Raw genomic sequence first — 15,494 nt, 5'->3', positions numbered from 1 at the left:
TTAAAAAGATTCGGAAATATAAAAAGGGTACCATATAGAGTGATTTGATTAAGTGAGATCGTCTTCCTCTAGCTCTTTCGCCTTTATCATATCCTTGACTCTCAACAAAAGAGTAGTCTTCCAAGCATCCTTCAAACACATTATTGTTTGTTATTGTTAGTCATTCATTCATTAATTTCAGTTATATTATTATATAAAAGAAAATACCAGCTGAGTCATGCTGTCATATTCCTTCAATGCCCCAGTGAACTTATCAATATCTTCTTCATCAATAGCCTCAGCCAAATCCTAATACCACCATCATCATCATTGACAATTATACATTTAAAAGTCGAAGAAGAAGAAGAAGAAACGTACCACCAGCAACCTGTACTCACGTGATCCAGCAAAGGTTGGATCAAGGTCCTGCGTAAATTCGTCTTTGCATTAATTAAACTCAACATAATTGTTTCCAAACCACATCAGTAGTCTCTACCTGATACCGCTCCAATCCATTGTTAATTGCAATACTGTCTCCATTTCCTTTACAAAGTTGGCAAATCCCAGCATTTAGAAGGTGTCCTTTTACTCCATATTTCAGCAAGTTGTTGCTCAGCGACTGCCTTGCTATATCTTCATAAATCTCTATTGCTTTCTGGTACCTACATTTACATTTACATTTTCTAAACTCATCCCCAATTTATTTATCAGGAGGAGGAGGAGGAGAAGGAGCTTCTTACTGTTCAAGTTGAGCAGCAAATTGAGCAATTTTCTGTCTACATTGATTTGCTGAAGTAGTTACATCTTCACTTTGGAAAAGATCTGTTGCCCTTTCATAGTAAATAATAGCCTTCTCCAAATCTTCTCCACTTTCATAAATTTCTGCAATTTCCTTCATAAACCAACCCCCAATGGATGACTATATCATAGCAACATCTTTCTATGATGACAGTGCAAGGATTACTTTGTTTATCAAAATTCAAACAAAAAACCCACTTATGTTATTAACATGATCTAAAGTAACCCTTTCTCATTTTCAAATTTTACATGTATTTATTCTATATCCAAATGGACCATGCTTTCTTGTAAACCGTTTTTAAATGAGCTCAATAACTAAAGTAGGCAATTTACCTTGTAATATTTTGCCGCCATATTCAGTCGTCCAATCTCCATAAACAAATTCACTGACTCCTCTAGGTAAGATACAGACTCTGAAAATTTTAAGGCAGTAATTATAGTTGTGCTCTTTGCCCATTTAAAGGAAATGAAAACACAAAAATCGTGTTGGGTCAAAAATGTTTGGAAAGATTTTTTTTATCAGTTCAAAGCTATACAGGATGAAGGGAAAAATTCAAATATGCAGAATGCATTGAAAGAACATGCAGAAGCAAGAAACTTCTGCACCAAAACAATCTCCAAATTTTTGCAATTGTTATAGGTAAAGATACAATAAACAGATTATGTGAATATATATCCAAACAGAATGTAATTAACTTATGCAAGAATTTTAAATGACAGGAAAATGAGAAAATTTAATTTTAAAAAAAGGACAAAGTAGGGATGCTACTAAATCAAATTCAAACACAGATGTCTCAGTGCAAAGACTTACAAAAAAAACTGAATAATGAGATGAGGATTTCAATGCTAAAAAGTATAGACAATGCAGTTCCAACCCAATTTTCTATATTTGAAACATTTTCTTTATAAGTTATTGTAGCCCAAGAAAAATCTTAAAGGTACATATTTACAGATTTATCATATTCTTTATAAGTTATTGTAGCCCAACAAAAATCTAAAGGGTATAGATCTGCAGATTTATCATATCCAGAATAACAGAAGTGGACACGAGACATTTGCTGCTTCATTTTTATACTACAACCAACATATGGGCTATGGTATACAGATTGCAAAAAAATAGTTGATTAGCACTTAAAGGGTTAATACACAAACCATTAGTAAAGTCTCGTGAAATTACTCTTGCAGATGATATTAGTTCCTCTATATCTATTACATACTAAAATTGTCTAACAAAAAATCAATACATTGGAACAATACCAAACACCTTGATTAGCACTCCCATCACGGTGTCTCAGAGCCAAAAGATGAAATCAAATTATACCAGAAAATCTTGATCCTAATGCTAAGTAATTTCTTCAGTTATGCATATGTATGTAGTCAGAGAAGAGATCTATTGTCAATTGTGTAATCAATATGTGACGATCCATGTTGTGCATGTGGCATCATCACCAAGCAGCATAGGAGGTCACTGATTTTTCAAAGCTTGAGTAGAAGGTCAAGCATACCCAGGGATTTCTTATAGCTCTTTAGGAAGAATAGGAAGCATATTATTTTCGATGATAATTATGTATAGGTATGGCACCATCATCACAGATACACTGAGACAGGTGTGGAGTATTGTACATAATCAAGTCATGTTTTCCTAATGAATAGTTAGCATTGTTTAATAAACTAATTTTCTTCACTAGGGTTGAAAGACTTCTGTAGCTACATTCAATCAACAAGTATATCTACACTCTTAAACACTTGAGACATTTTGGAATCGTGTTAAGAGTTCATTGCATTGAATATTAATTATCTCACAAACAGGGTACTAGAGAAGAGAAGAACATGAAAAGTATAACAACAGGATGAAGCCAAAATCTTCAATTTTATGACCCTCTAACAGATCAATGGTGCAATATAGCTTTTCTAGTTCAATCTATAGTTGAAAGCCTCAACCAACTTCTTTTCTAGGAATTTAGAAAACTATGAACTTCTGTTGCCATTTATGCACAACAACAACACAAGCTCCTTACGAAAATATCCCAAGGATATGGATACTTACATTTACAACATGTGACCCGTATTAAAATAAATGAGAAGAGGCAGAAAGGAGGCAAATTAATTATATGGTATATCTACCTTTGGCCTGTATCTTTTTGTAAGAATGAGCAGCATCAGCATAAGCAGTAGCTGCTTCATGTTTGCTATCTGACTGTATTATACAAATGATTGATTATTATACATGACATGAGTAGTTACTTAGTTATAAATGAAGAGAACAGCACCACCACCTTCTAAGATATGACTTACTTTTAAATGACAATTTGCCAACTTGACATACACGGCTCCAGCTTGTTCCCCTGTAAAATCAAACATAATCAATCACATGTATGTAGCAATCAATTAGGAAGGGAGGACATTTTGTTGACAATTCCTTATTATGCTCAAGGCACACGGTCGAGATTTACTTGCATTGTTATGCTCAATCGGATTCCCTACAATCTACTTACTCCTGATTATGATTATGATTATGATATTATATAAATGATAAAGAAATGAAAATGGAGCAAAAGCTGTGACGATTGACGAGAATCCTAAATGATAAAAGAGAGAATGTAAGAAGAGGAAAAGAAAAGGATAAAACAATTCGGTTACTTACATGATTTTGCGAGCTTGAAGGCGTTAGCGGCTTTGTCAAACAATTCGGCGGCATCCTCGTGCTTGGAGGTAAAGAGGCCCCAGCCGGTAAGTTTCTTCTCCGCCTGTTTCTGAAAATCTTCACCCTTCGCTATCTGATTGGCCATCGCCACCGGTAACCGATGAAGATGAAGAAGAAGAAGAAGAAAGGAGGGAGAGTTAGTTATTTAATTAAGAAAATGAAAAAGAATTTAGTGAAGAGTTAGTTATTTTCTATTATATGTAAATAATAAACTTGTCGTTTTCATGTGAGGCATCTCGTGAAAATTTGTTACTTTTTTTTTTTGGACTGTGACTAGGATTTATTTAATTTTTTCTTATTTTCTTCTTTTTGTGGACTATGTATGATTAGGAGGACGCCTCTCTGAAAGATGAACAACCTTATTAATACAACTTTAAAATAAGGAGCTAGCTAGCTAGCTAGAGTAGTAATATTAGCAATTATGAAATGTATTTATTATTATTATTAATGGATTGGATTTTACAGAGATGTAGTACTAGTAGCAGCAGTAAAAGAAAAGAAAGAAACTTATAATAATAATAAATTAAAGTAGCGCAAGAAGAAGAAGATGTCTAGGTGAACTCAATATCATCAGATCTGTCTTTATGTTTGTCTGTCTGTGTGTGTTGCATGATGCAGCAGCACAAAACTTAGGATGAATCGATCGAATCATGGTTTGGTTGGATTTGGTGGGAGAGAATGTTGCTTGTTGTCCTCCTCCTCGTAATAGTGGTAGGCTGCAGCCCCAGACAGAACAGCCAAGGTCAAGGCCTGTGCATGCATTCTATATACACCAACCAACAACCAACAAACAACAACAACAATCAGATCATAAATTAATTATATATTAAGATTCAAAAGACAGACAGACAGACAGACAGACCGACCTTGCGTGAATGAGCCTGAGACTAGGCTTGAACAATTTATGCCTGGTCGAATAAGCTACCGAAGCTCCAACCGCCGACATCCACAATGTACCGATGCTAGTCAGTTTGTGTTCCGAAACCCATGACTGCAAACCTTCCATTTTCATCATAATATATATCTTATCCAGACCATATGGGAGGAATCATGCCTATATATATATATATATTGTTAATATTCCACACTCACTCTTCTTGTTGTGTTGTTTCATGGTCCCCCATGGTTTTTACTCTTAGACCACAATATTGTTTCATGCACCGAGACCAGCTTCAGAATAATATCTGAAACTAACGGCTCTCTCTTTATACATTCCATCCCCTGTTTTCTCAATGCCTTTACTGGATTCAGCTTTTTTTAATATTATAATAATCTTTTTTGTCTTGTAATTTGTAAAAATATATTATTTATTTATTTATTTATTTGAGGTAATAGGTATATTCAACCACGTAAGTTTATTGAAACTATATATATATCAGCACTTAGTTGTTTCCAACAATATATTATATTTGGTCAATGTTTGTTTTTGAAGCACCTTTTTAAGTTTGAAGCACAAACAGTATAATATTATTATAATTAGCCACAATTTAATATTTACTTTTTTCTTATTTTTCACATAAACTATAAAGGAATAAAAAAAAACACATATTAATTGAAAAACATATAGAAAGTTTATACCATTCAATACCCAACACACAAAAAAAAAAACAAGTTTCAAAATCATGGTTCCTTGAATATCCTGAAAAATTAATAGAACAACATAAGGAGGTCCACCAAATTCATGGCCTAACCAGAACAACTATGCATGCATGCATACATTTGCATATATTAGATAGAAATTTGGTAATATAAACCATAATGAGATGAATCAATCATGAAGCAGAAACAACTGCAGCAGATTTGTAATAGTAACATTTAGAATTAGCATCAACAATTACCTGTCGAAGTTTCTCATTTCTGTTCCTGTAATAATCCAACGAGAAACACAGCTGCCTAATTGCTTCCTTCTTCTCCTCCCCCCTATCCGCAACCTCTTTCTTCAGCTCCTCTTCCCCTTTCCTTGACATCTCCACCTTCTCTTCCAATTCCCCGATTCTCTTCTCGTAATCGTACTCTCTCCTTCTCATAGCCATTTTCATTTTCTCCTCGTTTGCCTCCACTTTCATATATAGATCCTCTATCATGCTAACCTTCCCCGCAATCTCTTCCTTCATCTCCTCCTCCACCAATTTCTTACTTCTCATCAACTCCCTCGCCTCACTCCTCAGGTATTCAGCTTCCAGTTCCATTATTTGGTTCCTTTCCCCGAGAATATACACTACCTCTGATAACTCCAACGCCTCCATTTCAAGCTTTTCCTTCTCCAACTCGAACCCTTCTCTGGCATTACTTAGCTCATCATTCACCTTCACTACTTCTTCCCGTAAATAATTTAACTCTGTTACCAATTTAAATATATTCATATTGCAGTCTGTAATCTGACAGTCCATCATAGCCACCATCTTTTTCTCATCTTCAAGTTCGCTCAAAGCCATGCGTTCATTCCTTTTCAAATCAATAACCTCTTCTTCTGAAATCTGAAGTTTATGCTGTGTGGCCTTCAGTTCTTCTTTGTACTTTGTGATCTTGTTCAAAACAGTAGCGTATTCATCGTTCCTACTAGAGCCGTTATTATTAGTACTCTTGGGATACGGCATCATAATTGGAGTTTCATATTTCTCAATGGAGGAATCGGATTCAGAATCTGATTCAGACAAGGAAAATTTGATTTTTGAAGAGCCGTCCGACAAGTTGGAAGGGAATGAAGCATTATCGAACTGATTCTGGCAATCTTGATTGGGAGTAGTCAAGGCAATGACATTGGCGTGGTCTGTGATAGCCAAGCTGGAATAATCTGATGAAAGAATCTGGTCATAATGCTCCGCAAGTATCTGATGCTTGTGGTAAATTTGTTTAATACAATCAAACATGTCTGACCGCCTCACATGAACTAGGTCAGCATCTGCTAGAGAATAGTCATCATCTTCAATCATTGTTAGCAAGTCTTGTACACTTTGATCAACCCCTGCATATCAGAAGAGAATAATTAATATCATTTACTTATGAATGAAACAAATCTAGAACAATTAATTTCACATTTACTTAACTTGGACTCTTGAACTTTAACCCTCAACTTAACAAACTCTCGCTAAACATTTGCAAAAACTAAATTATACTTAAAAATGGAAACCATGATTAAACTTAGGTGTAAACGTGAACAAACCCCATTTGAACAGCCTAAACAGCTAAAACCAAATGAATTCAAACCAAAATATTTAAAAACTAAAATCTCATGGTTAGACTTCTTAAAATCCACAAACCAAAGTAAATAATATTATTGAGAATCTCATCTGGAAAATCTCAGCTGCAAGAAGGTAAAACAAAGTCTAGCAAGTGGTAGACCAAAGTGGAACATGGATCAACCTCAAAGGAAGCCAGGCCAGCCACCATCCTTGCTTCAAAGTTCAGAAAAGTTTTTTGAAATCTTTTATTTTTAATCTTAACTAACAAATACCCATAAACAGTGTCAATCTTGTAAAGCTAGACTAGTTAAACAATCACTCCCTTAGTTAAAAAGTAAAAAAAAAGTTTGAGTTTGAGGGGAAAAGTAAAATGAAGACTATGTTTGGGAGAAAGTTCCAATCATCTCTATAGCAATCAATAAATGACAATATAAAAATGAAACTACTTCCACTTATATTGCAAATAGAAGTATATTTCTTAACTCCCTATTATGTGACCATCTAAGTATATTGCGGGAATGATACTTGGATCATGAGAAATGGAAACTAGATACTCAATTTCCATGGTAAAAATTAATCAGCAAATTCTTATAGAGCAAAAATTAAATTGCAATTAACCTTTTAGATTTTCTGCAAGCCATGAGGAATTTATTGGTGTAAAGCGGTCAGTCCTCAGCCATGAATGTGGCTTTTCTGTTTCTGTGTTGCTCATTTTCGAACTAGCTCAAAATCCTCTGAACAAAAACAGGAAATAATTAGTGCATATCCAAGCAAGAAAGCTTGATTTCTAAAATCTCAAATATCGATACCATTGATGAACAATAACAAACCATAAACATGAATTTAAACACATAAAAATCAACTAAATAACTAGAAGGAAGAAATGAACCCTCAAATTAGCCCCTCCTGCTTCAAGAAGTAAAGTGAAAAACTACATGCCCTATCAGAAGGATTACACATTATATCATAATTCGCATACTTGTACTCTTAGTTCTTAGAACATCAAATCCTATGTAAACAAACAATCACACATTCTATGAATTAGAGTTATTACAGATAAGACAGTCACATCACTAATTCCTAGTCTTCTCCCTCAACTGAATCCCTAAATACAAGGCAGAAGAGTTCCACGCCTCTACCTGATCCCTGAATACTTGGCATATCAGTGACATTAATCTTTTTGATCAAACTATTCCCTCCTATTTCTTTGCTAACTATTTTCTATAAAGTTTTTTCAGAAGTAATCTGATTTATTATCAATAAATAACCTATTCTCTTCTCATCACCTTCTGTACTAACCTAACATTTCTATATTTCTATTCAGAGTGAATGTTACATCGATCTGAATATCAAAGTAATTCAATCGGTCCTCTGAATAAGATCGAAATCTACTTTATAGTTTATACAGCTACAAACTCATGTAATCAACATCAGCAGCACCGTCTAAGGAACGGATCTACTATTCCTACTATAAACAATTTCAGTTTAGTTAAATGAACTAAATCGTTCGCATGAGATTAAGAATACAACAGATAACGACGGATTCAGAATTCAGATACATCGATTGATCATCAATTCAGTTTGAAGGCGAAAACTGAATATCATATCTACGCTGTTCATTTCTCGCATTTAAAAGTGAAATCAGCTATGTTTCAAGTAATCAAAAAACAGATCGGTTCTCTATTTACCTAACGAAAACACATCAAGAAATCGTAACACAGTCGAGCAGAAAAGAAGAAATAAACAGCGATTTCGTTACAGAGAAGACGATCAATGAACATACCTTTCACCTGAAAGAAGAACGATATCAGAATTCAGAAATCGACTACGAAAATCTAAGCAATTTCGTAGCGGCGATTTCTTTTTCAAAGAGGAGAGGGAGTGAAAAAGCTTAGCTAGGAGATTATTATGAAAGCCAGATGAACAACCAATCACTAAACTTAATTTTCCCTCCCATTTCTCTTTACAAAAATTACCAAATTATCCCTGGTTACATTTGGTAAATATCTGAGATATTTTATGAGATTAAAAAAATATAATATATATTTTTTGTTTTAAAAATTAACACAATCACATATATTTAGACAATTAACTAAAATTTTATTGTAATTTTATTTAATCTATGGTACTAAAATCAAATAAATCATGTTATTCAATTTCATCTTATCTCCAATCTAGATTTACTTCCAGAAAAAGACAGATTTTAAAATATTTTTATAAAATCTTACATATTATTTTTTTTAAAACATTAAAGTAAGCTACACATTAAAATGTTTCCATTTTAAGTGAATTTACATGATATAAGAATAGATGGGTATTTAAGTAAATTAACTTTATTTATATGTAAGTGCATATCTGCAAATTGACAGGCTGGAAATTTAGAACGGCGGTGGGTCCACTCAAGACTAAAGTTGGACTTTTTAATTTATTTGAACATGTTAGCGGGAAAGTTATTAATAAATTTGAATAATTTTGTTTGGTTTTGTTTAATTTATATTTATTTAAATAATGTAATATTGAAATTATTTTAAAAAACAGTATGAAGTAATTATAAATTGAAATATCGAAATGCGATTATAAATATATATAACATATAGAAAAAATTTTAAAAAACATTTCTTAATACAAATATAATAAAGCTTAAAGTAACAAAAATAATTTAAAATTTATTTAACTACTTAAATATTATTATAAATTACTTAATAATATTATGATATATCTACAGTATATATTTCTCATCACAAATCTAAAAAATAACCCACACACTTTTTATCAATGAATTATTTACCATTACAAATATTATATCAATTTTTTTTTATAAATGGTTGTACAATTTAACAAGATTATATATATATATATATATATATATATATATATATATATTATATATATTATATATATATATATATATATATATTATATTCAATCTCCTCTTCTAACTTATCGGTAATAAGACGTTGATATCTCCAGCTTCCTTAAGACGTCGACAAATTTTGCGTCTGAATAAGTGTGTTGGCAGGTTATGTGTTTAACCCTTTTGGTCAATATATATTATTATTTAAAATAAAAACATATTTTTATTGATTTACGGTATCATGAAAAAATATATAATAAATACTTAAAAATATAAAGTATTTTAATATTTAAAATAAAAATTAAACATCATTTAACCTTTCATTTATCAAATCACTCAATACATTAATCAAAATATAAAAATACATTTTATTTATATATATTAATACTTTAAGTATTTTTACTAAAACAAAATAATCATTACTTCTTAGAATGATTGACCATTATTTTTTTTCCAACCATTTCACTGCACAAAATGACCAATTTGTTCCTATTGAACTTGTTTGAAAAGCTTTTGACTATGGAGTTGGATTTGAAAAATCGAAAAATCATGTTTGAATACAATATTTTAATATTATATTTGCTATGAATAAAGTGTAATTAAAAATTGACTTTTAAATTATAAGTTTATTTTTATTTTTTTATTAAAATATATTAAATATTAATATTAAAAAAGTTATTTATTTATAAGTCATAACCATGGTATATTTCTTGTTTTCTATTATATGTCATTATAATATTTAGATGAGGACTAAACAAATATTCTTATATTAAATAATAAAAATGAACTTTGACAATTAAATTTTGATAAAGTATAACAATTTTAAATAAGCTATAAGATAGATTAAATAAAACAAAACAAAATCAAACATGACCTAAAATTGATATAAAAAAAAATAAAAAAAGTATATTATTTTTGTTTGGTTTTGTTTTGAGATAGAAGTTGGAACTTGAGCTACGCCAAAAGTCATAGACAAAAATAATATCAAAGAGTTTCCAAATAGATTATTTTTTGGATGCATAACTAATAAATTATTGTTTGGATGACATATCAAATATTAATGGTGTTATTGGAGAATCCTAAATGTAACCAAATATTGTAACATTTGTTTTTTTTTTAAGATACAACAAATTAGGAGATAGTTGAATCTTAAATTCAAACTTTTTATCTAGTTAAGCATTTGCATCATTATGATTTTATTTTCTCATTTTTTCCCATCCATGCCATAAAAGAAGGTGTTTATTTTTGTTGTATTAATTAATTAGCAATGTGTATTAATATTAAACTCTATAGTGATTAAACCTTATAAAATATTACTAATGAGTTTATAATTTGTAGATATGTAAGTACTATGTAGAGGCGTAACAAATACATTTGTTGGGTCTTGTATCTTAAAATTATTAATTAAAAGATTAAGGATGAAAATGAAAATTGAATCATGTAATAATAATGTTGATTGAGCTATACTTTGCTTAATTACAAGTTGAAGATTAGTTCGTGCATCCCATTTATAATAAATAGATGTGCTACCCACTTCCCTACCGAGCTAGCTACTTATAATTATTGCTATTTCCAGATTTGCTAAGTTACAAAAACAAATGAACTATAAATATATATAAATGGTGATATAGTTTGACACATTTTATTTATTTATTCAGATAATTAGTTTTATTTATTATATTTTATCATTAAATGTTATCAAAATTAAAAAACCAGTATTCTTTAAAATTACTTTCAGAAAGTTGTATGTTGAATCTTCCTAATTAAAGTTTTTTATTTTTGTAAATTATTTTTATAATTTAACATCTAAATTATCATTTTATTGTTTTGATTTTGTAAAAGTATTATTATATTTCTTTTTTGTAAGTAACTTATTATTTAAATTAAATTAGAATTAACTATATTTACATCCTATTTGATATATCATTTTCTTAAAAACATTATTTATTTATTTTGTAGGGTAAATGATTTTATCTTACTTGTAACCATATATGTCAAAAACAATATATATAAAATAAATAAATTTAAAAATTATTAAAGTATTTTAAAAGGACTATTTAAAATAAAACAATCTTGATTAATTTGAATCATTTATATATAGTTAATTCTAATATATATATATATATATATATATATATATATATATATCAATTGGATGTAAAAATGAATTATAGTCTTATTTGATGATGCTAACTTAAAACAATTTATTTATTTAATATATTATAATTGAATACATAGATAAATTGTTTAAATAATCTATCAAAATAATTATATATATAGCCTTAATAAAAAAAATAAAACTCATTTTTCTATATAATATATACCAAAATTTTAGATTATTTGAATATGTGGCAAAAATCTTTTAATTATTATTATTATTTTAAAATTTGTTTGTCAAATAATTTAATGTGGGTTAATAAATAAATAAATAAAATGTCATTTAATGAGCTTATTTGTTACAATTTACTTTTTGTCAAAAAAATTAAATCATTTACTAAAAAAAAAGTTAGATAAAAAAAATTCTTTCATAACTAAACTAAAAAATTATAATTTATTCATTACCAAATAAAAAGTTTAAATCATTCTACCCTTTTTTACTTTTACAATTTTTAATTAACAGTAATTATTATTAGAAAAAAATTCTAATTTTTAAATAATTTAATATTATAAAAATATCTTTAACATTTAATACTTTGATATATTAAAAAATATTGATAGTAATTTATAATATAATTAGTTATTAATGATTGATTGAATAAATTATTTAAAATAATCATAACAAGTTCTTCTTGTTCTTCCTCTCTCTCTCTCCGTCCGGTCTTTATCTTCTTCTCTCTCTACTGGTATTAGTTATTCGTATGAAAGACATGAAATCCCATTATTGTTCTTTCAATTTCGATTTGTAAATCCATCACCATTTTATGGAACACAAATACAAGTTGGCGTTGATCGTGGGCATTTCGTCCTTATCCGCCGGCACTGTCTTGATCTTCATCGTAATTTTCCTATGTCGGAGAATCATTCGCCGGAGAGATTCCGGCGAACCCGTAGAGTTATCAGAGGGAGGAAACATAAAAGAGGAGGAAATGGAAATGGAAAAGGGGGATTTATTGAGATTTAGAGGAGGTGAAGATTTAACGGCGAACGAAATACTTGAAGCTCCCGGCGAGGTGATCGGAAAATCTAGCTATGCAACTCTTTATAAGGCGAATTTGATTAGTAGGACTGTGTCGTCGTCGTCGTCGTCGTCGGTAAAGGTGTTGAGATTTCTCCGGCCGGCGTGTGCGGCGGAGAAGGGAGAGGAGGTGGCGGCGATTATTGAGGTTTTGGGTTCGATTAGACATTCGAATTTGGTGCCACTTCAAGCATTTTATGCCGGACGCCGGGGAGAGAAGCTTCTGGTTTTTCCTTTTTACGGCAAGGGAAATTTGGCACACTTCATTAGAGGTATTTATTTTAAGAATTTAGTTATGTTTTATTTTTTTAATTAATTTTGTTTAAAAGTGATTTCTTTTGTTATTGGAGTAAAATGATTATGGGGCAGGGGTATGAATATGAAATAAAAAATAAATTATTCAAACGTTGAAAAAAAAAATATAAAGATAGAGAAGAAAAAAAAATTTTTTTTAGACAATCAAATTATAAAATGTCAATTTTTTTCCATTTTATTTTCAAATTCCTCTTTAAAATTATTGACAAAAATAAAATTCAAACATAGAATCCATATGTTTTCAAATACAATCATTATTTATTTTATTTGAGTGTTACGTAATTAATGAGAAAAATATATCATTGAATAATGCATTATTTGAAATTTGTCTCAATAATTCAATCCATCAATGTGATAAATCTATTGATTTTAAGATAAAATAACTATACAAACAAAGATATTGTTGGATTGGAATTTAAAAAAAAAGATTATTTAATGAACTCTTATATCAATTACATTAATAAATTCATTAAATAAAATAGTAAATTATATTAACACATTTTAAAATATTAAAAAAAAAACTCAATTTTTAAATTTCAAAAATATAATTGTTTAAATAATGAATGGATTATTCAAATAACTGTGTACCAAATAAGCACATTTTACAAATCTATCATCAAATTACATTATTCAAAATTTCAACAAAATATAAATAAACTTTATATATATTTATACTAGTGTAATCTTATAAAAATCTTTCAAATTTTAATAACTAATGCTTGAAAGGCTATTTAAAAATAATCTAATATCTAAATCTGCTCTAGGGAAGTTGATTTATTTGTGAGCCTAAAACACTAGTTTGTTTTAATATCTTTCACAATATTAATGAAAAATTAGTAAAAGTTAATTTTTTTTTTGTGTATCCTATTTCAATTGATTTGATGGATCATTATCGAGTGTATCATGTAAACATTTATTTAATATATAAATTGTTTATGAGTATCATTAAGATTATTGTTTGTGATTTTTTATTCATTTTTTATTCATATGATATAATAATTATAGTTTCTAAATCATTATTTTGACAAACATATAATTTTTCTTTCTTTCTTTCAAACAATGATCTGGATAATATATTTAGTAGTGATATGTATATATAGTTTATTTTTCTAAATTCAATGACCAATAATTAATCTTTAGTAATATAATACACCCATCAAATTAGACATGTTTAACAAAATATTAATTATTAACAATTTCTTCAATTGGGCAGATGGAAATGACAATTCATACAAATGGCCCATCATATATAGGATTTCAATAGGCATTGCCTTGGGACTTGATCATCTCCACACCGGTCATCAAAGTCCCATAGTCCATGGAAATTTGAAGTCGAAAAACGTGTTGTTGGACGATGATTATCAGCCATGTGTTTCGGACTTTGGTTTGCATCTTCTCTTGAATCCCAGAGCTAGGCAAGAATTGGTTAAAGCAACCGTCGCTCAAGGGTATAAATATCCCAACCTCAACAAAATGAATGATGGTAGTGAAAAGGAGAACGATATCTATGGCCTAGGCGTGATCTTCTTGGAGTTGATCACGAAGAAGGAATCGATAGCTCAGAATCCACAAACTAATGGAGAAGTAATCCATTTGGCAAAATTCGCAAGGGAAGCCTTAGAGCATAACAATCCTTTATACCACCAAGATATCCTTTTAGGGCAAAGTAATAATGAAATCGCAAAGATTTTGAAATTCATTGATCTCGGATTGGCTTGTTGTTCTCCTTCACCTTCTCTTCGACCTCATATAAAGCAAGTTCTTGAAAAGCTTGAAGAAATTGACAGGTAGGATTGGATAAATACTTGATTCGAATTATAGAATATCGAGTGTTTATGATAAAAATCTGAATGAATGTTTATTTTTGAAATACTAAAGTTTTGTATTTTACTACCTAAATATGTTGAAAGTAAATATTAAATAAATAAACAAATATATAAAATTAGTTGATGATTTAATGTTAAAAAATACTTCTACCATTAGCTCCCATTCCCATAATTGAATTATGTTATATTCATACTAATATATACAAAATAATGATGAATATATAAAACAAAGTCAGATAGTTAACCATATAAATATTGAAAAAAAAATAATAATAATTAAAGAAAGTTTATAAATAAAGTTAAAAGCAGGGATAGAGACAACTGGTATCGAATGTAATGCCACAAATTTGCCGTAATCTGTCATTTGGGTAGGAGAGAAATAATTTTTTTTTCACGAATATGATAATTTTTTCGAAAAAATAAAAAAATCTCTCTCCTGCACAAGTCAATGCTCGAGACAAAACATTCCGAAAAAATCTCACGAAGATGACAATTTTCTCGATTTTTTTCTTTTAAAACATAGTCATTTTCTTGAATTTTTATTTTTATTTTGTTGACCACCTCATATTCATGAACTTGATTTCAATATAATTTTATTTGTTTAAATCATTTCTTTAAAATTAAAAACTCATTTAAGCTAGTATTCTATATATTTTATTCT

At 29.4% G+C, this 15,494-nt stretch overlaps 3 protein-coding genes across 3 annotated transcripts; 1 reads left to right on the top strand and 2 right to left on the bottom strand.

The window, feature by feature from the left end:
* Nucleotides 1-4: 4 nt before the first annotated feature.
* LOC124937660 (alpha-soluble NSF attachment protein-like) lies at nt 5-3,574 on the bottom strand. The gene is made up of 9 exons (XM_047477960.1): nt 3,422-3,574; nt 3,073-3,122; nt 2,902-2,974; nt 1,111-1,190; nt 720-871; nt 476-641; nt 358-405; nt 208-288; nt 5-129 (listed from the first exon to the last, which is right to left on the bottom strand). Exons 1-9 carry the CDS (start codon nt 3,564-3,566, stop codon nt 49-51), a joined length of 876 nt encoding a protein of 291 aa, XP_047333916.1. The 5' UTR covers nt 3,567-3,574; the 3' UTR covers nt 5-48.
* A 1,492-nt stretch (nt 3,575-5,066) lies between these two features.
* LOC124938857 (protein NETWORKED 4B-like) lies at nt 5,067-8,566 on the bottom strand. The gene is made up of 3 exons (XM_047479381.1): nt 8,447-8,566; nt 7,282-7,397; nt 5,067-6,446 (listed from the first exon to the last, which is right to left on the bottom strand). The coding sequence occupies exons 2-3, from the start codon at nt 7,373-7,375 to the stop codon at nt 5,254-5,256; spliced, it is 1,287 nt and encodes a 428-aa protein (XP_047335337.1). The 5' UTR covers nt 7,376-7,397; nt 8,447-8,566; the 3' UTR covers nt 5,067-5,253.
* Nucleotides 8,567-12,438: 3,872 nt separating this feature from the next.
* LOC124939640 (putative kinase-like protein TMKL1) lies at nt 12,439-14,798 on the top strand. Its single transcript, XM_047480096.1, has 2 exons — nt 12,439-12,964; nt 14,221-14,798. Exons 1-2 carry the CDS (start codon nt 12,439-12,441, stop codon nt 14,796-14,798), a joined length of 1,104 nt encoding a protein of 367 aa, XP_047336052.1.
* Nucleotides 14,799-15,494: the final 696 nt, after the last annotated feature.

Source organism: Impatiens glandulifera, chromosome 5 (assembly GCF_907164915.1).
Source record: "Impatiens glandulifera chromosome 5, dImpGla2.1, whole genome shotgun sequence".
Lineage (NCBI taxonomy): Eukaryota > Viridiplantae > Streptophyta > Magnoliopsida > Ericales > Balsaminaceae > Impatiens > Impatiens glandulifera.
Note: the sequence above shows the minus strand (reverse complement) of the source record. Positions and strands in the feature narration are given on the sequence as shown.